General features: G+C 41.5%; 1 protein-coding gene across 1 annotated transcript; it reads right to left on the reverse strand.

The window, feature by feature from the left end:
* Window positions 1–24,417, reverse strand: tent4b (terminal nucleotidyltransferase 4B). Its single transcript, XM_035155240.2, has 12 exons — window positions 23,455–24,417; window positions 8,952–9,075; window positions 6,602–6,648; window positions 5,798–5,918; window positions 4,920–5,027; window positions 4,220–4,348; window positions 3,666–3,879; window positions 3,451–3,577; window positions 3,170–3,273; window positions 2,810–3,030; window positions 2,506–2,652; window positions 1–2,331 (listed from the first exon to the last, which is right to left on the reverse strand). The coding sequence occupies exons 1-12, from the start codon at window positions 23,997–23,999 to the stop codon at window positions 2,173–2,175; spliced, it is 2,046 nt and encodes a 681-aa protein (XP_035011131.1). The 5' UTR covers window positions 24,000–24,417; the 3' UTR covers window positions 1–2,172.
* Window positions 24,418–26,104: the final 1,687 nt, after the last annotated feature.

Genomic DNA, 26,104 nt, shown 5'->3' on the forward strand with positions numbered 1-26,104 from the left:
TTCATTGTACTGTTTTTATTGCATGGATTGTAATAGCTGCAGAGAAACAACGTTTCAGATGAGTACAGTTGGTGTGAAGTCTTCCTGCAGTGAAGAAGAAATGATCAGTGGACATTCAGGTGGTGCTGCTAACTTTACCCTTCTCCTAGTCCTGTCTACCACAAGACCAGCGTTTATATACTGCATTTAGACCGCAGCTGTAGCACTGAGGGGTGATGGGAAAGGGGCACGGAACCTTAACATTGCAACACTATCATAACGGGCTGCAAGTCTGATGTGCTTCGCTGTCTCAAACCACGGGAGATGGTGGACACCGTGCAGCTGCAGCAGCCATTGTAGTGATCATCAGGTGGGTAGTTATTGCTGGCTACTAGGTTTCACTGTGGAACAAAAGGTAAAGATGGACAGGGGGTTGCACTGTGCTTTGGTGTGTGTCTCTCCCTCCAGCAAGCACCCAGCTTATCGGGTTCTCTATGTGCAGCTGCCCGATCACTTTAAATATCAGGGAATTATCAGGAAAATGATGCAGAGATAAACCGTCCAAATGCAGTATACAAGCCCAAACTCTGTGTGGATCAAGACTCAAGAGCAATGACTCCATCTACAGGATAGGTGTTTTACTGCAATGACAGAAGGGGGTTGACATTTTGAATATATTTTTGTTGCTATGACAGCTTTTATAAAATAAAATTTAAATTAAAAAAAACAATCCGCTCCCTTTTGAAGTAAGTAGACCAGTCACAGATTAAAATACAATTGTCACTGTAGGACAAAGTGGTCTCTGTCAAGCTTTTCAAAGTAACTTGGTCACTCAACTGTCAGGGAAGAAAAATCAAACAAAAAACAACCCAATTAAATAAAAAGGTGGTATTTTTACTGTACCTGAATATACCAGTTTCCAGCCCACCTCCCCAAATATATCCTATTTCAAATATAGGACTCAAAAAGATATGGGCTCTAATGTTAATAATACATTTATCCATACTATGTTCATATAATTAATAAAAAAATAAATACATTTAACAAATACAAATGATTTTTGTAGTCGGCAAATTACCGAAGGAACAGATCATTATCCACAGTTGTATATTTTAACACAATTTTTTTTTTCAAGTGTAGGATTTTTCAATAAAACCATTTTCACCCCCATATGAATTTAAACCTGTCGTCCTATAGCCTCTACACTGGTGTGAATGTGCTATTGAGGCGAGATGACGATCTCTCACCCAGTCATCATTAGGGCTGTATACGAGCATTGGCTCACTCAAGGCTGAATTCTTTTTAACACTGTAGCACACTCACAGAGAGCAACCAAGAGTAAAAGTAGATGCTGATGATCATGTTGGCAATGGGACCCGAACCAGCTCTCGGCTTTGGCCGAAAAGCTGCAGGCGCAAGATGTGCATGTTTACATGTCTTCAATCGGTATATCTTGTAAAAACGTCATAATAAACAATCTTTTCTTACTTGTATTTTTCAAACTTTTTTTTTTCTGGCGCGTTTTTTTACAAATCCTTGTATAACCTGTTTAGACATAACAAAACAGATTAAACCAACAGAAAAATCAACCAACAAAAAGAAATTCTCATGCATAAGTTATGTCCCACTCTCACTGATTGCATTTGTAAGTTACCATCTTTAAAAAAATCTGTGCACATATTTTTCTGTTGTTAAACATAACATTTCAGTTTTTTATACATTTTAAGCCATTTGCCTTTTTTTTCATCTTTTTTTGATAAAATTTTTAATCCTATTTTCCAGCCAGTAGCTCCAGGTTTCAATCCAGAGTAGATTCCATACAAACAACCTCTCCACTCCTGGACAGCAGGAGGCGCAAGAGGCATGTTATGTTGGTGCTGACTGAGGGAAAGAAAACTGCTCCTTAAAAGAAGCTGTAGGGAAGCAAATGAACATAGATCCCTTGCCATTTCAGTTCAGGTCCAAGAAATTAAACCCCATTTCCTATAACGATTCATTTTTTTTGTTCTTATTTTTTCTGCTAGAAATAGTTGCTTGTCATCTCAAAAAGCTTGATAGAGACAGATGCTGAAGAGGTTTTAATACTACTAACAACCTCCTGAGGCTGGAGTCTGGCAGCAGAAGTGGGACATGACAGGCAGTCAGTTTGCAGACGAGGACGGGGGGACGGGGGAAGGCCAGGCGAGGTCACCCCTATCTGCAGAGATCGTCTTGTGTAGAGTCCCGAACATTTTTCCTCTTCTTGCTGTTGCCCTGGTGATGTGGCTTGTTGCTCGGATGACTTTTGGTGCTGGAGGAGGAGCTCTGCTGCCCATGGTGGCCACTCTTGTGGTGGGAGCGAGACATTCTGGCCTGGGGTTAGAGCACAAAAAAACGGATCAGTGTCTCTGCACGATTACGGTATGAAATACAGTATAGACTGTAGGTTTAGAAGAGATATGACAATATTAGCTACTTATCTAGCATGGAAAAAAAAAAAATGTGTTAAAACTGTTTTATTTATGTTCAAGTTAAGGCTGACAGTACCTTTCCTCCCTTGTTGCTTCCAGATGGAGTGCTGGTATTGTGGCTCTGTGTTCGGTGATTACTGACGGCAGCCGAGTTTTCTCTGTGGACGCTGGAGCCACAGCCAGACTGCTGCTTGGCTGTTTTACACGGTGTGCCATCAGAGTCCTGGGGAAAACCAGAGAAATGGATGATTTAACATTATTTGATAGCGCTTTCTCAGCAAGTATTTTCACTCATGAAGCTTCAAGTGCTGCAGATAAGTACATATACGTAGCAATATTTGAAAGGTAGGTGTGTGTGTGTGTGTGTGTGATAGACTGACCGCATCGCTGGAACTGGAGGTGGAAGACGGTGAGGAAGGTGACAGCAGAGAGGAGGAAGGAGAGGAGCGCAGTGAAGGGGATGGAGAAGAGGAGTTGGAGGAGTTTTTGCTGTGTGGGGTCGACGGTAGAACCACAACAACATCATCGTCGTCATCGTCGTCTGGAACGTTGTTGTTGCACTCATCGAGCTGCTGAGACTCGAATAGCGTGACGTCATTTCCTAAAGAGAAAAGAGAAATGCACACAACAAAGGGTCAGGTCGAGTCAGATTCAGCAACAGTTTTCGCCCTCATTTGACTTCTTGAATTTTAGCTTCAAGCAGACTTGAAAAAATATTAGATGTTGGCGTTTGAACTCACTGTTGAGTGGCACCTCATTCTGGGACGGTCTCCCCCAGTTCTTCAGGATCCATTCCCTGTATTCATCCACTTCCTGTGTCACCCGGATTATTCTGCCAAGTATGCTGTGATAGAACAAAAGAGGAGGTACACCTGTAAAACTACAGTTTATACAGCTATTACTGGCTTTGAAGAACAATGTGAAGGATCAAGCGCAATCAGATGATATTCCTTAATCACAGCCCAGTATCCGTCTCTTCTCTCTGACGTGTAATTGACAGATTCTTTAATGAGCTCCTCACCTCTCTGTCTCATTATTGGGGTAGTACTTGGCAATCGGGGACACAGCGTGGCTGAGCACTACATAGGCATAGTCGAACGCCTGCTTCACCTGCATGGCACCATATGAACTCCGGCCAACATCGTTGTCTGTTGGACACAAACAGTCAGAAATGTGTGAGAAGCTGAAAACAACAACAAAAGGCAAAATTCAACATTCTTTTGGCACTGTTCCTACCTGGCTGCAGTGGGTCCTCGATGTAGAGCATGGAGGGCCTGTAGCCGTCCATCATATTCTTCTGAACCTCATCTTTGGCAACGTAGCAACCTCCGTCTTTTATCCTGATGCCAGTCTTCAGATAGTTGAAGTGACGACCGTAGAGCTCAAAGAATTCGATGAGCAGAACACCGATGTTGATGTTGGGACTGCACACGTCCTCCCTGTAGTGGAGCTGGAAAAAAGACCACGAGAAGAGTGGATGTCAGAATCATCGTGGTGGTAAAAAGAGAGTCTATGGGATAGTTAAACATTACTATTATGCTAACATGATGGTCTTTGCATTGTTTACATCCAGTATATGATGATGACTTTGACAGCATTTATATTTCCACCAGTGTGAATATATCAGGAGTCCTATTTATTTCATGTACATCTTAATAAACAAACCAATGACAAAAAATTATGTAAAGTTTTCTGTTTGGGCCCCATATCCGTTATAGCTAAGCAGAAACCAAGCTCTAAACACAAATAGCTAAGTTGTGAAAAACATGAAGAGCTGTTGTGTGTCTGACCTGCAGGAAGCTGACAGCCATGAGGAACAGGCTGTAGGAGCCGATTCCACCAGTAAAAACTTCATTGAGGTCCCTCTGCAGTAGGAACTGCTTCAGCACCAGGACCAGATAAGGCAGCACAGGGTATTTCTACAGGATCAAACACAGGCACATGAGGGACAGAACAAGGAATAGATGTTGATGTTTGCAGCACCCTCTGGAGGAAAACAGGAAGGTTCAAGTCAAATCCATTCATCACTGATACACTATGTAAGAACCTGATATGTTCCAAAATTAACATCTTTTTGCTTTTCTTACTTGTCAACAATGTTGTTCAAGTGTGGTATAAAATAAATACTCTGAATATGACATGCAAGACACAGAATCTCCATTAAAACAGTGTTTTTGAATTAGATGAACTCTCTGTTGAGTAATAAGTTAGTCTGAATGTGCTGATAAACTCCTAAATGTGCTGCCAAGAAACCCTTACAATCAAAAATGTTAGGTTGTCTTTTAATGCTATAAGAAGGGCACTAATCAGATATCACAGTATAAGTCAGTCAAGCTACAATATTACTCATTGTGTACATTTTACTTGCCATGATGGCTACATATGCCAAAGATACATGAAAATATTAATCTGATGTATTGTTTTAAAATCTCAAGTTACACATGCTCCTGAATACACAGCAGTGTGGAGTCCTGAATGTGTAAAACAAACCTCTTTGAATTCCTTGATGAGGCGAGCAGCTTTGACACCACTCTTCACATTGAAGCTGATGTCCACTTTGACCTCAGTGAAAGAGTCTGTCAGTTTGATGATGGGAACCTGAAAACACATATTACACACACATCAGAGAGGAAGAAAGACAAACCTGACATTGTGCTATAAGACATCCGTAAGTAAATCTGCATTCATAATCATAATAGTGCTTTGAGTCTATTGTAAGTAAAGAACACACACAATTGTTCACAAACCCACGTTTACTGATATAATCGTTCCACTGACTAATACTTAACCAAAATCCTTGAGCAAAGATTTAAGAGTGCTGATCTGCTCTATAAAATCCCAAACAAAAGCGAAAATGTGACACACAAAGATAAAGCTTTAGTCAAATCCTATAAGTCCTGAAATGAAATAAACTCAAAAAGGAAGGAAAATCTAATCTATGCACGGTTTCAAATCAAGACCAATCTCTCACAGAAGGTTGGGAGGGGTTTGAAAACATGATAAGGCAAGGGATCTTAAGCAAAGAGCTGCTCACAAGCACATACCATGATATGATTATGGATGTCACAAAATCCAAAGTACAGTGAAACCCAAAGTTGACAGCAAATTACATATTAATTTAAGATTTAAGATTTCGGGGGGCATTTCAACTTTATTTTCATAACAACAGTGGAGAGATACACGACAAGGGAGAGAGAGGGGGGTGACATGCAGCATAAGGCCCAGGCCAGATTCAAACCAAGGGCCCCTGCAGCGAGAATTATTATTAATTATGTTTTTTGGGGCAATTACGAACAAAAACTAATTTAGCAACACAGTGTATATACACAACTACACAGATACACACGTGCAAGTGACAACATTCCTACCGTAGCTTTGTCCAAAACTTTAATAGAGTTCTCATCTGCAACATTCTTCTTGCGCAGCGCCTCTTCCAGTGTCCAGAGCGGCAGCGTCTCCCACTTCCCAAAAACTACCAGGTCAATGTCACTGGGGGAAAAACATACAAGAGTTACTCAAGACAAATTACAATGTTGGACCATAACTATTTTCCCCTCACATAGCAACAGTTTGTAATGTTCCATGTGAAAAGCACATGTAGTTGCATTATTAGTTACATTTTCTATTATTTTCTTCAGATTATGTTCAGTAAAACTGTTTGTTTTTTTTATATCTTCTTCATGGTAGTTCACTGCACACACATGGCTTGACTTCCCTCTTGTGAAAAAGCAATGTGTACCTTTAGACACACCCATATTTGTGTAACTGAAATATGGCTAAATAAACTCTTAACGAGGAATTCCAGGGAATAAAGAGACACAGAAACATCAACCAATGATATGCATGCATTCACAAAACAGCTTAGTCCCATTAAAGTGCTCAGTATGGTGTCAAGAGTCCACTAATCCAGGTGACGTGTCTGTGTGCTGAGGGAAGGCTATTGTTGTGTGTGTCTGTGTGTAGGCAATAGTGTGTTTCTGGGTTTGTCAGCGGTCACAGGTCTCTCTAAGAATAAAGTTTTTTAAAATGACTGAAACACTTTATCCTCTAAACAAAAGCAGATAAATTAGAAAGAGAATTTTCTCCATGTAAACCAGTGCACTGCAATATATTTGAGTTTTCTATAGGGCAGCACAGTTTGGCAAAGAGAAAGAGGAAACTAAATGACTCACCTCGTTGGAAGGTAGAGACCGGTGCTGAAGCTCCCGAATACTTGGACCTGAGGGAGAGAATACACACAGTTACAGCCTGTAGAATAAGCAAAAGGAAATCTTACACTTCAGTATTTTGATCGTGTTTCATGTGGCTCTAAACCTTTAACAATTTCTATCATAGACCCATTTCTTTCTTAAAGACTATGACATGGGTGGACTGCATCATCATGCAAGGTAGCATTCTTAAGATTTCCCTCTGCTATGCTTTACCAATATAAAAACCTGTTCTCCGAGATGCAAATATTGTTATTCAGCCACCAAACATTGTGTCGGTGTAAAGACCAAACCAAACTCCACAGGCGTGGTACGAAAACCACTGATCAGCAGGAAAAATAAAGTGAATTGAGTACATGGTCTGAATAAAACAAGCTAATATTCTCCGTTCTGTGTCTCACTGATGGATGAAATGACTCCAATCTAACATGGCAGGATGTTTACATACAAAACAACCCTTTTAGCCACTGATCTCAATCATCTGCATGCAACTAGAGTGACTAAAATATCCTCAACCTTCCACCTTTTAACGTCCCGCTGAGCATGTAAAAATTGGCATCCAAACAGAAATAGACTTAAGCCTTGACCCTTCCTTAACTCTCCTACACCTTCTCCCTACGTCCCACATTGAGCAGTCACATGTCCAGGGCTAAGCTGATTGCAAAGCCGTGTTTACAAATGAATGAACAGGAAATCCTGAACACTTCTGTGAAAGGTGAAGTAACTACAGGGGGTGGTCACGAAGATGAGCTGTGTTTTATCTCGTCTTGGCACCATCCAGTCAAACCTTTATTTGACCCCTTCATTAAGTGTGGTCAATCACTGGCAGGCCGTGAATATCTAAAAGGTCAAGAGTTTAAGATATTTCAAGTACGATGGTGAAGCTTTCATGAGACCGTTTACTAAGCTTCAATATACCTGGAAAGATCACAACTCTGTGCGGCAGCAGTATCACCTGTGAGTGTCTTCTTACCCAAACTCAATTAAACTAGAGACCATCTATGCAATGGGATCTACAAGCAGCTATGATGTCCATAAACATACCGACATTCCAGCTGTGATACTTAGCAGTACTATCTTATTACATACAGTACTACCTAAATATCATCTTAGTTGTCAGTAGGGGTAGGCGATATGTAAAAATATCTGTGCAGGTTCTAATATGACAAATTTCCCTTCTCTATATGAAAAAAATTAAGACCGTCACATGTGTTTGTGAAGACCAAATTATGTTGTTTTTACCCAGTCTGAATTTACAGGTGCATCCAATGGCACTGTGTTTGTGTCAGTGTGTGTGTGTGTCAGTGTGTGTGTGTGTGTCTGAGTTTCAGAGCGAGACACACAGAAAGAGAGAAATCAGAGTCAGGATGGGCTGCATGAATGAATGCACGCAGCTGTGAAGAAAGATTTGACCCAGAAATAAAAGTATCAATCGATGATGTGGTGATCGGTGTTGATATTGGGGTGGTGTCTACAAACAAATTGACATATGTAGACAGTGAGAAGCATAAGGATGTCAGCGTCAGTGTGTCTCTGTGAGCGGGTCTGAAGTACCCTGAACGTACTTCTACCAAATAGCCTTTCTTGACTTGATTGGAGTTGTTTGCTTATTCAAATTTATATACGTTTCTAAATAGGCACTGACAGAAAAAACTAAAATGTCCTTTAACTAGAAAGTCGTATTGATTTGTTGTCTTGCTTATGAAACTATGTAACTTGATCATACTGCCTGAATGACCATGTTGCCCCAGCTCAGTCCATAGTGGAAAAGGAATAAAGCTGGCCAGCACTGGTACTGTGTTGTGCTCCTTAATTTACGACCTGCAAAGCTTGGAGCAGACACACTGCTCTATCAGCACGATCAAAGTCAGTGGGTGCACAAATGCCTGAGGTGGCACTGATTACCATGGCCCAAACAGATAATTGTGCAGCAGCGAGATAACGGAAAAGGAATCTTGATGAAAGGCCGAAGCTTATAGCCATTACTTCAATATCTCTCACACAGCCTCGCTCTTATAATAACTGTGGTGCCTGAGAGTTGTAAATTACGGTACCTTGTTGAAAGAACTCAACCAGACCAAAATAAATTGTGTTCAGTGTGTATAATTTACCATCTATTTTACAAATCTATTTCTGCCAAAACAAAATAACCTCCAGTGATGCAGTGTGTCCCTCATCGCATAGTTTTCTGATTATGGGTAAGATTTGTTTTGTAGCAAATAGCTGCCGGCAATTCTCACCCCGTTTATCAGTGGCACATAAAAAAATCAAGTCTGTCGCACCCTACTAATACATTTTTGGGGATGATGCGTACCTCAGCACTGGGCCATAGGGCGTGGATGACACCCTTGATTCTGTCCACTACCTCCAGCCTCATCTTCTCCTCCTCTGGTCGCGGGGAGATGTAGTCATAGAAATCATTGATCTCCTCATTTAACCTGCAAAGCACACAAAAGACAGTGTGGTGAGAAGAGTGGAAGGAAAAGGACAGGGAGACACAAGCTAACATATAAACCACATACAGATATTTATAGACATTCAGCAGGTGCTATCTTATTATACGACGATGAGAAGAAATAAGACAAAAAAAAGAAAAGGCAACAAGTCAGATTGTGTAACTGATATTAACTATCTGAACAGATCATCCATCCATCCAATAGCTATACAGGCTGTCCTGTGGGGGAGCTAAAGCCAATCTCAGCTGACATTGGGCAAGGGGTGGGGTTCATCCTGGACACGTCGTATTGTAGGGTTAACATCGGCCGTTTTCAGACATGAACTGTAAAATCCGGAGAATTTGCCTTTCACATATGCACAACACAGCGTTCACAACGGCAACAAATCCCTTATTCAGATGAGAGATAGAGCAGCCAGGTGAACACACAGACACCGTTGTTGGCTCTTATCCCCATTAACTCTCTTGACATCTTTGTGTGTGTCACCGCTTTTCCACCGGGAGATATTTGTTTTCTTTTTTTGCGTCTGTCACGTGTTAGAAGTGGCATCGACATGCGACAATTCTGGGTTATTGGCTACCAGTACTAGTCAAAATCCATGTCCCACATCGATTTAAGACAACAGACACAGGAAAAATTAACACTATCTGGGTGTTACTCTCATTCTGCAGCCCTAATCTGTGTTCCCCCTGATGGCAGAGCTAAAAGGACACAATATTGGCTGCACTGGGACTGAGTACCAACAGTCAGAGCTACAGATGTCACACTGAGTCAGACTGACAGGGCATTGCTACTAGCTATCTTTTCTTTATACTTACACATCTATGCACAAAACTACAGTTGCAGTAGCTTAGTTTAATCTTCTGACTGAACTGAAAGTTGCTTAATTAGTTCGATGTAAAGAAACTCCAGAAGAGCAATTTGGGGTTTCATTATTTTGTAAAAGAACATTATCCTAGTACTTTATTAAGCAAGAGAGGGCATGTTCTCTATCTCCCTTTCGTTTCATCCCTCTGTATCCTGAATAATCAAAGCTCTAGTCACATAAATTACAGATGTTTGACAGTGGGGGTGTATTATCCAAAAGGTTATTGGTGTGGTGCCAATGGAAATTGATGCTGCAAAAAAGATAGCTTTACTTTGCCCTCTGCGGTGATAGAGGCGTGTCACTATTCCAGGCAGCTGAACTCAACAAGTTCGATGAAAGGCAAATGAAGACTTTTTTTTTTAATAAGCAAATCTGAGATATGGATTTATGTTTCCGCAGAATGTGAAACAAGGTGTTGCCAAAAAACCTTCCCTTGACAAATTTACACAAAAAGGAGGGTGTGTGTCTCCAGAAGCTCTCTGAATACTTCCATTATTAGCTTACCCGTGGAGGAACAGGTAGATTCATGCCCGTCAGGGAAATCATCGCTTGGTTGTATTAGTCTGCCTGATATGTTCTGTCATAGTGTTATATGAGCTACTTATCAGGTTTCTCTTGGAGAAATTGGCCAATCACATTTTGTGATGTCTGCAGGTCATTTTCTGCAACTATGTAGAGCAAGAAAAATATCCCTTCACGCAGCTATATGGCTTAGCCAATACTGATAGGGTTGGAAGTTAATAATTAAAAAACATGTAAAGTTACAAAAGTTACAAGCACACTATAAAGGGCAAGAGTTTTGTGTTCCAGAAGCCAAGCAGTGCTCAAAATGTCATCCCTAAAACAACCATTTGTTTCTGGTAAACTGTAGGGCAGAGCAAAAGCAAAACAGCTGGGTCCCTGTGTAATGTCAGTATTTAAAAAAAAGAAAGAAATGGTGCTTATTGTAGGCAGGCCAAGTAAGAGAACCACATTTGTCCTTGTAACAGGTCACACTGCCCACACGCGCTGAGTTTTTGACTGACCAGCTTGTCTACATAAACATAGACCCCGGGACAAGTCTCTGTGGGCAGACAAATAAGAGCACAAACATGCAGGCGCACACACGCACATGTGCAGAAACAGCCCATGTAATCCCAGATTAGGCCAGTAACAACCTTATTCCCCCGTGCATATTAAAGAGAGAACTAAAGTGATATTTCTACTTTTTTAATAAATTAAATAAGGCAACAAAGCATAGCGCAGAAAGCTGGACCAGAAAAACAGTTGCAGCTACCAACAATGACTGACTGTTGTTTGGACTACGCCCCAAAGAGTAGTGCGTGTGCGTGCGTGTCTAGGTTTTATATAACAAACACTCTTGACCTACCTGGATCGGGTAAAATCTAGATTATTTCAGCACCATGTATGGAAAATACTTGCAGAGCAAAACAATCTTCTCCGCAGCCAAAAACTGTGATTATATAACAATTATTTGTACCGTTATTATTATTATTATAAATAATTAAAGAAAATAGAAAATAGCTAATCATACCATTTAAAAGACTGAAACATGAAAATATTTGGCTTGTTGCTTGAAATCAAAAGGAAACTAATTGGCTGCCAAAATTGTTACCTACAAATTTTCCATTGATCTTCTAATCATTACAGCTTTATTCTCACAACACTGGCAGATGTCACTTTTGACAGGTGGCCGTGTTCAGGGTGTGCCAAGACAGTGGCTTCATTGAGGGTGTGTATTAAATGCATCTCTATTGTCGGTGTGAATGTGGCCCAGCTGACTGCTAACAAGTCTGAATGTAAATGCAGGATGTTACTTAAAATGATGATGAATAGAGGACTGAAGAAGGGTTAGGGGGTTAGGGTGGAAACAGCTGGTCATAGTGTAAAGTCCACGACAATACAAGTTGTGGTGCACAGTGTATCAGAATTGTTCTCTCTCCGAGTGTAAGCAAGTTTTTTTAACAAACCCATCTGTCACACAGACATCCATTAAATGATTTGGGGCTTTTTATCTTGGGGAAATCTTCAGAGTGCTGACCACAAATAAAGACGTGAAGTGAATTGAATTGAATGATTTCATTTCATTGACTAACTTTGCTCAGACCAAGACAGAAGGCCAGTGCAAACTGAGTTTCTGTATTATGTTTATGTTTGAGCATTTGTTACATCACAAAATGCTTTGAGTGGTAATATCACATTACATGAAACTTAGAGCATCTTCACACCTGAAAGTCTGAACCCAAAGTCATGTCTTTGTTAAATGGTATACATTCGATAAGAATTTTGTATGACATTTGCACGTCCTGTTCTGCACATTCAAAAAATACACAAAATCTACCTATACTTAATTGATGCGGCTCCAGAGGAGGAAAGCAGAGGACATTTAGGCTAAAAACTTCGAATTTGAATGTCGGGCTTACGGACACTTGGATGACACCACAGGAGCAGTATGGAGGCTTTTTATATTGTTTTCTGTTGTTTTGTTGTTTGAAGAATCACCATTTACTTTGAATGTATTGGTGTTTTGTGGACTCAAACACTTCACCCAACCCTCCATCGGATTTAATTTTCATTTTTGGGTGAACTATCCCTTTAAGATATACGGACCAAACAAGAATGGTGTGAAAGCCCCATTGCACTTTGTTGAAGGGCCAACAATGACATGGCTTGAATGTCCCACCCACACCAGTTTGTCTCAGATGATAGATTTACAAGAGTACCAGAATTATCCTCTAAAATTTTTTGTTTGTCTCTTCTCAAGGATGGGGAGGAAAAATGTTTCCGTTTGTATTTGTTGTCCCTCCTCCAACACAGCAGCTGACAAATGCTCCAAATCTCCGTTTGCACACAGCAGAGACTCCAGCCTCACAACAAAACATTAGCTTTCATTTAAGAGTAACAGAAACTCATCTGCATTAGTCATCATTTCATGGTCGAAGGAACATAGTTCTCTGTGAATCCACTCTGTATCATTACGACACCTCTGCCAAAAGCTTAACTATTTGAATTAATTTCATGTGCTGTAATTGAACTGAGGGATTTTAGAGGTCTGGTACAGTCATGACCCCATTTGACTAAGGTCCAACGCACTTTGAGTGCTTCCATTACAGTGCATTATAACCAAAACCTATTTTAAGAGGATCCCTCCTCCACAACAGCACCACTAGGTTTCATTTCACAGAAAACAGTCCACTGCTGCTCCCTTGTCATCATATGAGGAAATGTCTTATGCCCCACCTTGTTTTGAATCTAATAGCGTCTCAGTCTTGGGCCTGCCTAGAAGGAACATGTACCCTTGGCACAATCAGATTATCCCACTTGCATGCAGTAGTAATGTTATGTAATCTTGTGGAACAGGTTTCAGGAGAACTCCAGCTTCTGGAGAGGGAAAAACACTATCTCTCTGCTTAAGCACTGCTACTTTCCAAACATTCCCCTCTGACGTGATTACTGAAATGTTCCCTGTGATACCTTCTGTTGGTTGCCTATATTTGCTAGAGATCTTGCAGATAATGCCTGCTGCACACTAGAGCATTTTCTAATCTTAACTGATTTTAAAAACATGGGAGACCACAGACATTTTTCTTTTCTTTTAATCCTGAGAATTAACATTCAAGGATCCAGTCGAGATGCAGGACCAAACACTTAGCATTAAACCAATTTCTGGGTGGACTTTGGAACTTTAAGCGTGACTTCTGAATAAAAACAAACATGGAGGCATAATGTCGGTGTCGTCAGCTGGTTGCACTTGTTTGTGTATTATTTGTCCTCCTTTTTAACTGTCCACCTGGTACAGGAAACAACAGCCTTATTTAAATCTGTAGGCAGCCATGTCTTGGCTCTAAACACAAGTATGCAAAGTCTGGGTGGTGACGCTTCCTGGTCAGCTCGCTCTTTGTGCCCAATCGCTGTTTCTTTTATACTTGCACAAGAGGCTCCGATCCACTCGGTGACATTAAGATTATCTCTGTAAACCCCTCACACTACAGGATCGTTTGGCCAGATCATTTTCCAGATGAGGAAAAGGTGATGAAGGCGTGCTATGAAAGACTAAATAGTGTCAGCAGAGTTTAATCCATTTCATAATTAATAGTTGAAGCACTGTGACCAAGGCTACATGAGAGTTGTGTATTATCAGACAGAGTTATGCATTCATTATATAAAAACACAATCAGCTCATTATTTGCTGTAACTCATAACACCAGTACACAACTTAGTTCAAAGCAATCACATTTTCAACATGCTACTCTTAGATGAACAAAGAAGTCATGTCTTTTCTTACTACTTAGCCAAGTTGGCCTCTACTCTGAGTTCATGCAGTCCTTTTTCTCAACCGTTTGAAGGATTTCATCAAGTCTTTGCATAATGTACTAGTGTGTTACAATGAGCTTCAGGAGGAAGCTTGACATTCCTACTGAGCCACCTCATGAAGGCACTGCAACACCTCAATCTGAGAGGCATAATCTGGCCTCCAGGCAGCTGAAAGGAGGACGAATGGGAATGTGGTAGAAAGAGAAAATATGAGCATATGTGCCAGGATGAGAGAGACGGGGAAAGTTTGAAAGAAATGAAAAAAGATAAAAAGGCCAGACTCGATCATGAGGTGAAACAGAAAAATGGAGAGTGAGGGAGGAAGAGGAAGAGGACTGGGTGTGGTGCTGAAATGCCTTCATGTGAACGAGAGCCATCTGTTAAGTTGGGCAGGGTGAAGGAGAGAGAGGTTGCAGTCACATCACACTGAGCACCACTCGCTGACTGTTCAGAAATGTTGGCCCTGGGGTACAAAGGTGTTTGTCAAATGAATTTGAAATCGTAAAAACTGACGTGCTGTAAGAGCATTGAGACATAACACTCAAATAGAAACACTTGTGGCTCTGTTCAGACCTGGTATTAATGTCTGTCCTGAGAAATGTGATCACAAGTGGACAACGCTAAGCTTGCCTGTTCACCCAACATTGAAATGTGGGCTGAATGTGTCTCCTGCAAATAATCATTTGTGTCTGTTTTGGGTGAGAGGATGTCAGTGAAGTAGACGACCCTTCATATGTGGCCCGGGACGCATTGAGGAAACACTTGGGTGCATTCAGACCAGTACTGACCTGCGCTGACCAGCTCTGACCATCAGATCACTCAAGACGAATGTTAATTCCAGGTCTGAGCAGAGTCAATGTTCCACTGCTCTGCATTAGATCAGAGTGGTGGTGATGAAACACAATTTCTATTTTCACAAGGGCTTGAAATTGTGTACCATAACAACTTTTGCAACAAAAGTGAATAGTGTGAGTGTGTGTATGTGTAATGTGACACTGCTGTGTCCACAGAACCTTTACACCAACCAACAACAGCTTCAGGTTTTCAGAGTTGCCAGGAGGCAAACAAGTGGCATCACACACACGTTTTGTTAAAATGAGAACAGCATCAAACAGATGCAGAGGTGTTAGCATCTTGCAGATGGAAGATTCATTAATGTTTCATCAATGAACTGATATAGGAGGGGGGGCACTGGGTCAAAACAGCTCCAGTTACACCTCAGCCAAAAGACAGCTGACTGCTGGTGATGGGCATGCTCGTGCCTGAGGGATGGAGCAAGGTTCTGTAGGAACAGGAACAGTGGGACTATAAATGTGGTCACACCAGTCCCTTTAAAAATACACACCACAGTTGGAATGTTCTTGACATGTGTAGTAAGATACTTTTGTTTGTGGAAGACTCTGCATCGATGCAGAGACAGAACATAATCGATTCATGTTCATTTCTTTGCAATATCCTGCCGCTGCATAATTATAACCACCATTGCTTCAGGACAGACGCACATTAAAAGGTCCGGCCTTCTTTTACCGTGTCAGAATCTCCTGTCTGAGTGTCATCCCTCCAATCTTCCGCTGACCTGCACTCATTTTTACACTTATACACAAATAAACGCTGACACTAATCAGAAGTAATTAGGACCTGAACAGTACTGACGTTTACTTTTTGTTGAGGCACATATTTAAACATGTGCGCACTGCGGACACGTACTTCATCTGCTACACACAGCCAAGACAGCAGGGTTAAAGTGACCGGAACAATTTGGATTTCATAATCCGACTCCATTGATTAATAACTAAATACATGTGCTTATCAGTTTTTGTGAGCCCCACACACACACACACACACACACACACACACACACACACACACACACACACACACACACACACACACACACACACACACACACACACACACACACACACACACACACACACACACACACACACACACACACACAGGAAAGAAGTACTTTCCAAAGATTATCACAAGGCAGAGTTGTTTGAACTTCTTTGTTGCAGAAGAACTAATGCCCCGTTTATCCAGGAACACAAATATTAATTCAGCAGTTTTATAAAAGATCAGTTCTGAGTGAAATGCACCTCAATGCTCCCCAGGGGGGCCTCCCTGATACAGTAAAGGCTAAAGAGGCAGCACACAGGTCTAAACTGTCAACTCAATGTGGAGAGCACTGACCACTGATATAGACTGACTGTCGTATTCGGATTTTTGAATTGAAAACCTTTTTTGTAAATTACAGCACACTTGTAATAACAGTAACAGTCTAAAATAAGTTTTATGAAGGACAAATCACTGAAGATGCACACCTCTAGTAGTCACAGTGATAATAAAAGAATAATAAAATATTTTTTTATCACTGTGTTAATGGAATCTTAGCCCTTTGAATGGGAATCGAATCGTGAGGTGTCTAGAGATTCCCACCCCTATTTGTAATAATGTGATATTATATGCAATTTTGTGGCAACACTAACACATTATCACTAAAGTAAAAAACACAACATGGACTACTGCAAAACGGAAACTCTCAAAGCCTTTTGGTTCTGTAAACAAGCTCAGAAGGTCACAGGCTGAACACAGGCTGTGGAAAAAAAAGAAAGAATGGTGTGTATTGCAATGCTGACTGCATCAGTCTGAAGTATGGGAAGGGTTTGTATTGGACAGGAAGAGGAAAAAAAAGAAAACATTCCTCACTACACATGGGAAGGCCGAGTTATGGATAGCTGCCCACACGTGCTGTTTCACCTACAGTCCAAAGGAGCAGCATGCGGAGCGCTCCTCTCCGCACACAGGCTTACACATGCTTTGACCAAAAGCCAGCCAGCAGAGCAATCGGGAGAGGGACGTGACTTAGATGTCAAAGACAGTAAAGGCAAGATGAACCACAGTTCTAATAATGGAGCTTCAGTCACAGAGGTGCTATCTGTGCACTTGTGCTGGGAGTCATAAATCTCCGGAAGACAACGGCAATAAATGGCAATAACACAGTGGGCCAGGGCTGCTCATCAGTGAGCGATTAACCACACATTTCATTAGCCTGCAAGTGATGTTCAGCTTCACCACTCCAAACTAGCTGCCAACACAGGACCCTGCGGAAATTAATCAAGCGCAGGCCAACCCTGTCATTACGACCATAAAGGTCAAATTGTTTCACATGAACAGGACGTTCACAGCATGTGAAGACGTGTGACTAAAGTGAAGAAGTGGCAAGGAATGAGCAGAGGCTAATGCTATGTATTCACAGACTGGCTAGCAAAATAAAGTACGCAGGAGATTGAAGAAGGATCTGGGACCCAACAACTTAAGTTCAGGTGCCCTTGTGCACAACAGAAAAACACTTGAGTCTCATGTAAAAGTCTATAAATTAAAAGAAAAAAACCTCTCAGTGAACTATCAGTCTTAAACTGTCTAATTATGTCTACTAATCATTTTTGATACCATAGAGTAGGACTCACACATGCATTGTGTAAACACTTGACGGTGGGTGTTCCCAAATCTTGGTACCAGCACAATTGTCAAAATGACCATGATCACAATTTCATGCTTGGGACACACAACATTAACATTGTCCCATTAATAAGTTTCCTTCATTCAATTCATATGAGCGAGTCCTGTGTAAGTCCCATTACAACCAATAAATGAAGTGCTATATATGAAAGTATGTACTTACAAGAGAAACAGAACAGTGCTTTTTTTTTTATTAAACTAAGAAATAATTAAGGTAACTATAATTCTGCTCTTAGTCAGCTATTTTCACTTGTTTCCTACATTTCATCTAAATGGGAATTTAACTAAATGTGTGTTTTGGGACTGGAACAATTTTTCACAAGGTTTGTGCCCTGAAATTTTAAATTCAATAAGAGGAGTATAAAACTACACTATCTTAAACACTGGTTTTCACCATTTTGGATGCTACTTAGTGATGACCCCCATTTAAAAGCTGTTACCATGAATTCATGGGACAAAGCTGAAGGAAGTTGAAAGTTAAAAATTAAGTTTGCTGTCCTGAGCTAGTCCAGTAAAAGCAGCCATTCAATTCAAATTAACTCAATTAGGTACTACATTTACATGAATGCTGATGAGACCAGGCTACTACCATTTGTTGGGATATAAATGCATCAAACTACCACTTGTCTCTATGTTAGCATGGCAAGTTTTTCCAGTGTTTATCTAGATTTGTGTCTCCTTTACTTGGAAATATCAGTTTACACTGTCCAGCTCCAATGCAGAAAAACAGACCCTGTAGTACATCCACCATCACTCTGAATAGATTCTCTCACAATGCCTCACTGTTGTAAAATGACTGGAATTTTGCATCTTGACTACACAATAAAAATCCAGATCAGAGCACAGTTCAGCGGGGCAGAAACAGGCCACAGCTCTCCGAGGCTACGCTGACTTCCTGTGCCCATTATGAAGAATCTAAATAGCTGCTCTACAAGGCCAGAAAACATGGGGGCAAAAACACTCCCTTAGAGCTCCCGATCTGATTGGACAGACAAAGAAGGGGTTCGGGTTTCTCTCCGAGGGTTGGCTTTGTTTTGTGGGAGTGAGGCCGTGTGGAGCATATAAACACCGGTCCTTTTCCATCCTGATGTGGGCTGTTTGCTTGGACCTACTCAGTTCCAGAAAGACTGGAGGAGCATAAAACACAAATAAGCACATGCCTGCGTCCCTCTAGCCAACCCCCATGGCCAAATATAGTGTACAGACTGTCTCATGGAAAAATGCACTACAACATACACCCCTCCTTCACCCTTTTTTTACCTTCTTAACATATGAACTGCAGCAATGATCCTCTGGGTTACATTTCCCTGCTCCCCAAGTCACTCACCCTGACAGAGACATCAAATTTAAGTTTATGCCTCAAATCCCAATGTTGAGCAGTACAAAAAGGGCAACACAAGACTAAATGGCAAAAACGGGCTGATCACAGAAACTCGCAATATTCAATTTCTTTGATTTCAAAACATTTGCTAACCAACACTAAGACAAGCTCTTTATTTAACTTACTAAAGTTAGCTAGGGAGGAAGATCTCCACCAGTCGCCCTGCCACAGGACTATGACGTTTTATTGCTTCTTTTCCACTTCTGCTTTCACCATTTAGTAATGCTGTGAACCTGTAAATCAACTGTCCAAAACCGACTGAACATTTACCACTTTTCTATACATTTCTCACACAGCATCACCTAAGAAACAAAAACGTGTATTAAGAGGGGAGATTTAACTGTGGAATTAACATAACACAGCCTTTACAGCCATATGAAAATATATCCTGTAGGTCTCTACATTTCGAAATAGCTTGTAATGCCATGGCACGTCATGGCATTGTGAAGTACTAGCATGAGTTTAGACAGAGTCATCAGTGGTGGTGAGTGTGATCAATGCTTTTAGGTTCAGGTTCTGGTATTAGCCACGCTAATCACCAAGGAATGTGCTTAAAGCAAACACAGGGCTTCCATATTACTATAAATGAGGATCAGACTGAGCTCCACACTCTGGTGTTCTGCTTATTTACACGTCCGACAGAACGAGCTGGGGGAGGGGGCAGAGCTCTGCACCTAAAAGGCCTTTACAACAGCCACAAAAATATTTTTCTCCAGTTGTCATGTCTAAAAGAACACAGCTGACGAAAGGACATAGAAGGGCTGGGCGATATGACTTTAAATCAATAATCACGATTATTTCAAACTTTTACCTCAAGTAATGAACCCTAACACACCCCACCCCAAATAAGGTCGGTTAGAGGTTAAACATTTAGGTTTCGATGCATTTTCTGTTAATTGCCCAGCCCTAGGACAAAGGTAACAATGCCAGGGAATCATATTGCACCTTAATACTATAGGACCGTGTAATGATACAGTGGCTATGGTTCAATATACACTATTGAGATATTGTAAGCAAGACATATTTTTTTATTTCTTAAATCTAGTTATAACTGTCATTGTATAGAGAGCCACCCACGACTATATTGAAGTCTAGGCTTGAAATGGCAGATTGATTACAATGCTGCTATCCTTCCACCCTATGCCATGAATCTTTAAATGTTAAACTATTAATCAAAAACTAATTTATGAGAATTGATAGTGTCCTGCTACGCATTGAGCACCTTTAGCTTTTTGGCTGGCTGCATATAATTAGTTAGTTTGTCACTTATGTCTGATTGTTTGTATATCAGCTGGATAATGCAAAAAGTACTAAAACGGTTTGCACTAAACTTATTGGAGAGATGGGACATGGGCCAGCAAACAACCAAATACAGTTTTGTGCAGATCTTCTTAAATTACTTAATATTATAGTAAATTTCTGTGAAAATGTTGTAGGGATCTTTTATGTAAAAATATACACCTGACACATTCATGGTGTTCAGATCTATGTGTGTAAACATTGTGTACAGACTATCAGACTACTTTCCCTTTCCTTTCCCTGTTATGAAACCAAGACAGAAATGTTGGATTGTTTGTCGTTGACAGATTTATGAGCTCTACCAGGTACAACTGTAGTTTGTGGTTGGCCACTGTGATCACATTAAATGCCATTATTACATTACTATTATTACATTTCATTTAGCTGACGCTTTTATCCAAAGCGACTTACAATAAGTGCATTCAACCATGAGGGTACAAACCCAGAACAACAAGAATCAAGAAAGTACAATTTCTTCAAAAAAGCAAAACTACAAAGTGCTATAAGTAAGTGCCATTTAAGTGCTACTAAATTGTTTGTTTAAAAATGTTATTCGAGGTATAGTCGGAAGAGGTGTGTTTTTAGTTTGCGGCGGAAGATGTGTAAACTTTCTGATGTCCGGATGTCCATGGGGAGCTCGTTCCACCATTTAGGAGCCAGGACAGCAAACAGTCGTGATTTTGATGAGTGTTTAGCTCGCAGTGAGGGAGCAACAAGCCGATTGGCCGAAGGAGAGCGGAGTGAACGGGCTGGGGTGTAACGTTTGACCATGTCCTGGATGTACACTGGACCTGATCCGTTCGCAGCACGGTACGCAAGTACTAATGTTTTGAAATGGATGCGGGCAGCCACCGGTAACCAGTGAAGGGAGCGGAGGAGCGGAGTAGTGTGAGTGAATGCCATCATTGACAATATCTTAAATAAGGAAAAATCCACTGTTTAATAAGTAACAAAACACTAGTGGTATTACTTACATTTTCTTAAGCTATCTGTTTGCTCAGTATGATCCACATCTTCCCTCTGCCAAAAAACGCCTGAATTCACGTATTCTGTGTTGCCCTGTCACACCCCATCAATTGCTGAGCATTGAGTCATAGTTTACACTGTTTTGATAAGTTTCTGTTAGCGTCTAGGTTCAATTTCCAATATGAACTCTTGTTATCACTGACCACAGCTTTACTTCCTCATGATGGAGTAAAGCACAAGCATTGTACAGGCACTTTGATACACAAATTAGTTTGATGAGACATGAGCCAAATCTCCACCTCTGTGAGCACTAACGCAATACTTAGTGTACAATCTACCACAAGCCATACTCTTAAACTGTAGTGGGCACTGTAAAATAACATGTATGAATATGAATAGTATGAATGTCGAACACAGCAGGGATTCACAACAAGTGAGTTGGGGAGCTTGATGATGCTTCTAACACACAACAGGTTCCGAAATGATAAAACTAAAAGACGACATATCTCACCGGCAAAGATTTGTTTGCCGGTGATAAGAGCTGACACCAGTGTCTGTGTGTTGTAAAGAAAACCATGTGATCTCCGCTGCGGAAATAATACGTCACTTCCTGCTTCCGCCTGCTGCACCACCTCTCGCCTGAATAATACTGAGGATTTGTTGCTTTTGTGAACGCGTCTGTGTAGAGAACCTCCTGCTGCGTGTGTGAAAGGAAAACTCTGGGTAAACTTTGGACCCAATTCTCTGGACGTTACCCACAGGTCATGTCTGAAAACAGCTATAAAGATAAATCAGGGACTCACACGAGGGGCCACTGGACCACTGTGCTGAGGTCTGGGTGCCAGCTGAAATGTGTGACTGCAGATGATCTGCAATAAAACTTAACTGGGTGCATGCACTGTGCTTCATACTTTACTCCACATCCTTGGTAGTATTACCTTTAACTACAAGCCATTTTTCATAATGTTTTGCCAAATACAGCTAAACAAATTAACTCTTCGTCTTGCTGTAAGGTTGCCAGCGTGTTTTCTTACCCTTGACTGGCTGTGTGTCCTACGGTCCTTTAGTGTAATCACCTGACTGAAGTTCTCTGACTGCCATTGGTCATCAGTATCACAACTATATTCTTTACTTTTTTCTTGTACATTATTGAAAAACAAACTTAAGCTCATAGCGAGCATGCAGGCTTTCACTCACAACACAGAATTAAAGTTTAGTTAAACTCCTTTTGCCGCTGGTTGCCTCTGCGATACTGCAGGCCCAATCCATGTGGGCTTAAGGAAGACCAATAAAGCAGCGACCTTTGTAGCCCCATTAATAAACATTACAATACAAGTCGGCCCAGATTCAAATGGTAAGTGTTACTGTTCCTCAATGTTCAATTTATATAGGAATACCCAAAGGCCTGAAACAATGACTGTATTCCATCCTTCTAACATTTATTCAAAAACCACAAGAAAAACTAAAAGCTGAAATATCAAAGTGTGTATGTTTGTATTTTGCTAATGTATGGCTGACCGATGTTTTTTTAATTCCACAATGATGTTCTTGTACTTGTTTAAGACAAACTTTCAAACACCTTTTCAGGTGCGACTTCTCCACAAGCACTCAGAGTTTGCTTGAAACCAACTCATGAGCACCTTAACCCTACCAAATAAAGCTAGGTGATGTTTTATCCCTACCCTACTTTTGACGGATCATTTTTGGTGCACAAAGTACACAAAGTTATGCAACTGTGAAATCAGTGGGTGGGGATGAAGAAGTGGGTGTGGCGACACGGACAATCGTCTCCATGTGTTATGTCAGCCTGCAGGTGCTGGTTAGATATCAGTGAATCAACTGCTAGTTCCCATGGGATGTCCTGTCAACAGCCTGACACACCCCACAGAGGGATCCACTGTGCACAGCTCCGCAGAAAGGGCGATCTATGAGGGCTTGAGAGGAGAGCGAGTGCCTCCACTACCAGCAACGTGATTCAGACCGAATAGACATTAATGAACTCTCTTACCCAACTATTCCCTCCGAGTAGTTCCTGACTTTCCACGGCGTGCCCGTGTAGCCATCGTAGCCTCCCGTGTCGGGGCCGCTGTTCAAGAGGCTGGCATTGAATCCGAAAGTGCTGGCTTTGTTGTCTCTTTTCCTTTTGTTGGGGTGTGCGTCCGTCAGCCCCCTCCAGAGCACGGCGACCCCGCTGCCCTGCTGCCCCCCTCCGACGCCGACACCGCCCCTGCCAGCCGCTCGGTTGTTGTAGTTGCTGTTATTGGTTTCCAGAGGTATAAAGTCCCGCTGTTCCATTACTCCTCCGTCCCTCGTTGAGGACGACATCCCCTGGGTCCTGGCCCCTGGCTCCCCGCTGCCGGCGGTGTTGGAGTCGAGCGCCCCGTTACTGCTGCCGAGGACGGTTCCGTTGACGTTAGCTTTCTGCGATCCGCTGCTGTAGCTGTTATTAACGTGCAAGTAGCCGAGCCCCTGGGTCGTCTCCCAGATCTGCATCCACAGGTTGTTAGCGGGTCCGCGTTGTTCTGGTTGAAACCAGGCGATCCTCGGATCCATCAAACGACGCTGTAGGCACACCGCCCTCCTCCCCCCGCCCCCGCCCCCACCAGCGAGCACTGCTCAGCTCGTGTGCGGCTAGCTAGCTAGCCAGGGCGCTAGCTAACGTCAGCTAGCCCGCTGTAGCCTCGTAGTAGCTGCTGCTAGCTGGGCTGCCCGTTACTATCACAGTCTGGTTTTAAAAAGAAAAAAGACACTCGGTCCTCAGTGGTGGCGCTACACGCAGCTGACGAGCGGATTCACCCACGGGAGTCTCGACGGGTGTGAGTCAGGCTTTGAGAAGCGGTGGCTGGAGCCCGGAGTCGCGGTGTGAATGCTGGAGAAGCGTGCGGCTGCAGGCGGTCGGAGAAGAAGTGCCTCTGACCCCGTCCTCCTGATCGTGGCTGCCTCAATGGCGGAGCGCACGCAGCCGCTGCGCATGCGCGGGGCGAGGGGCGGAGGCACCGTCGTTACGCAACGGACAAGAGTCTTTTGTTACATAACGACGTGCGATTTATCCTCCCATCAAAGTAGTAACATGGACAAGATGCAAAGCTGCAACCACCCGAACCGCGTTTGTTCTGCTCCGGCTCAGTGCTGCGCTTTGAGCCCCACTGATCTCTGAGGTCAGAGGTCACGTACCACTGCCGCTGCCTGACTTTAAATCTGACACTGAAGTCATGATGCGAATTCAGTAGCATTCAGTACACGTTGTACCCGTTGTACAAGGTAGTGTACCAATCACGATACATCGTGGTTGCAACACTCAGTCATGTGTGTGCTGTGGGAAAGTAGCTTCTCCACAGGGCTGTGAGTAAAAGGCATTTCCACAATAAGTTCCAATGTATTACTTGATAAAACGTTTAGTTTTTAAAAGAGACAAGTTCCCAAGGTGATCACTCATTCATGACTCTTCATTCATGATATCTGCACTAATTTAAAATATATCATATCCATGTGTGTCTGTGTGTGTGGTCCAAGTATTGCTCTAGTTGTGTAAATCGGTTTCCAAGGTCACATTATGGGGACTTGTCTTCCTAATAAGGTGAAGACACATTTAAGGTTTAGATCAAAGTTAGGGTAATGGTTAAGGAAGTAGGAACTATGGTTACGGTTAGAGTAAAACATTGGGAATTGTAATGCAGCAACAATTATATTAATTATTCATTAATTAATTGGGTGTATTGTTGAAATACAGATTCCTAACTTGACTGTAAATAGTTTTTCTTCCAATATAATATCCACTGTTTTAACTAAATGTTAATAGTTTCTAACAGAGTTATGACAATTTCCAGAGGTGATTCCTTATTCATTAAACAGTTAGTCACATCAGCACAATTTTAAAATATGTCATATCCACGTGTGTTTGTACAACTGATTGATTGTTTCTATATTTTTGTGCCATGTACACATAAGTGCCCAACCCTCATTGGTTTATAAGACACCAAAAGTAAAGCTGCAGTGCTCCAGCAACATTTTATTACTTACATTTCATAAAAGAAAATCTGCAGTCTTTCTGCCTCACAAATAAAATCTGCAAAAACCTCCCACAAGTCTTTCAAACTCATCCAACCAAAATAATTTAGCACAAACGGAGGACATTTTATTGAAAAGAACATCCCATTAGTCCTCATATAGACAATAAAACAAAAAATAAACCTCATTCTCAATTTTGCTGAGCTCACACATCCAACAGTCTGTGTTCCTCTGGATAGGCCTTCAGCCTGCCAGTCCCAGGGCTGATGGTAATCCTCCTGAATGTAACTGAGTACATACGGATCTTTGACTTTTGTTTAAATTATATGTCACATAAGGTTTAAATTATAGCTATTCTGTATGAGATAACAAGTTTGTAATTTTGGTTAATGCCCACATATCCACACACAATTTTTCACTATATATGAAAAACATTATGACCTTAGTCTCCTTAACATAACGATGTAATCTGTTTTGGATTAAAAGATTAAACAAAAGATATATTTGTCTATTTCAGTCATAGTATTTTTTTATCTTGTGTATAATCATATCATGACTGGATGGTTGTGGGCCATTATTTTGTGTTGTTATATCCTTTAAACTCAAAATTAACATGATCATGGCAGCAATTACTATATAAAGTATTAAAC

Source organism: Hippoglossus stenolepis, chromosome 1 (assembly GCF_022539355.2).
Source record: "Hippoglossus stenolepis isolate QCI-W04-F060 chromosome 1, HSTE1.2, whole genome shotgun sequence".
Taxonomy (NCBI): Eukaryota; Metazoa; Chordata; class Actinopteri; order Pleuronectiformes; family Pleuronectidae; genus Hippoglossus; species Hippoglossus stenolepis.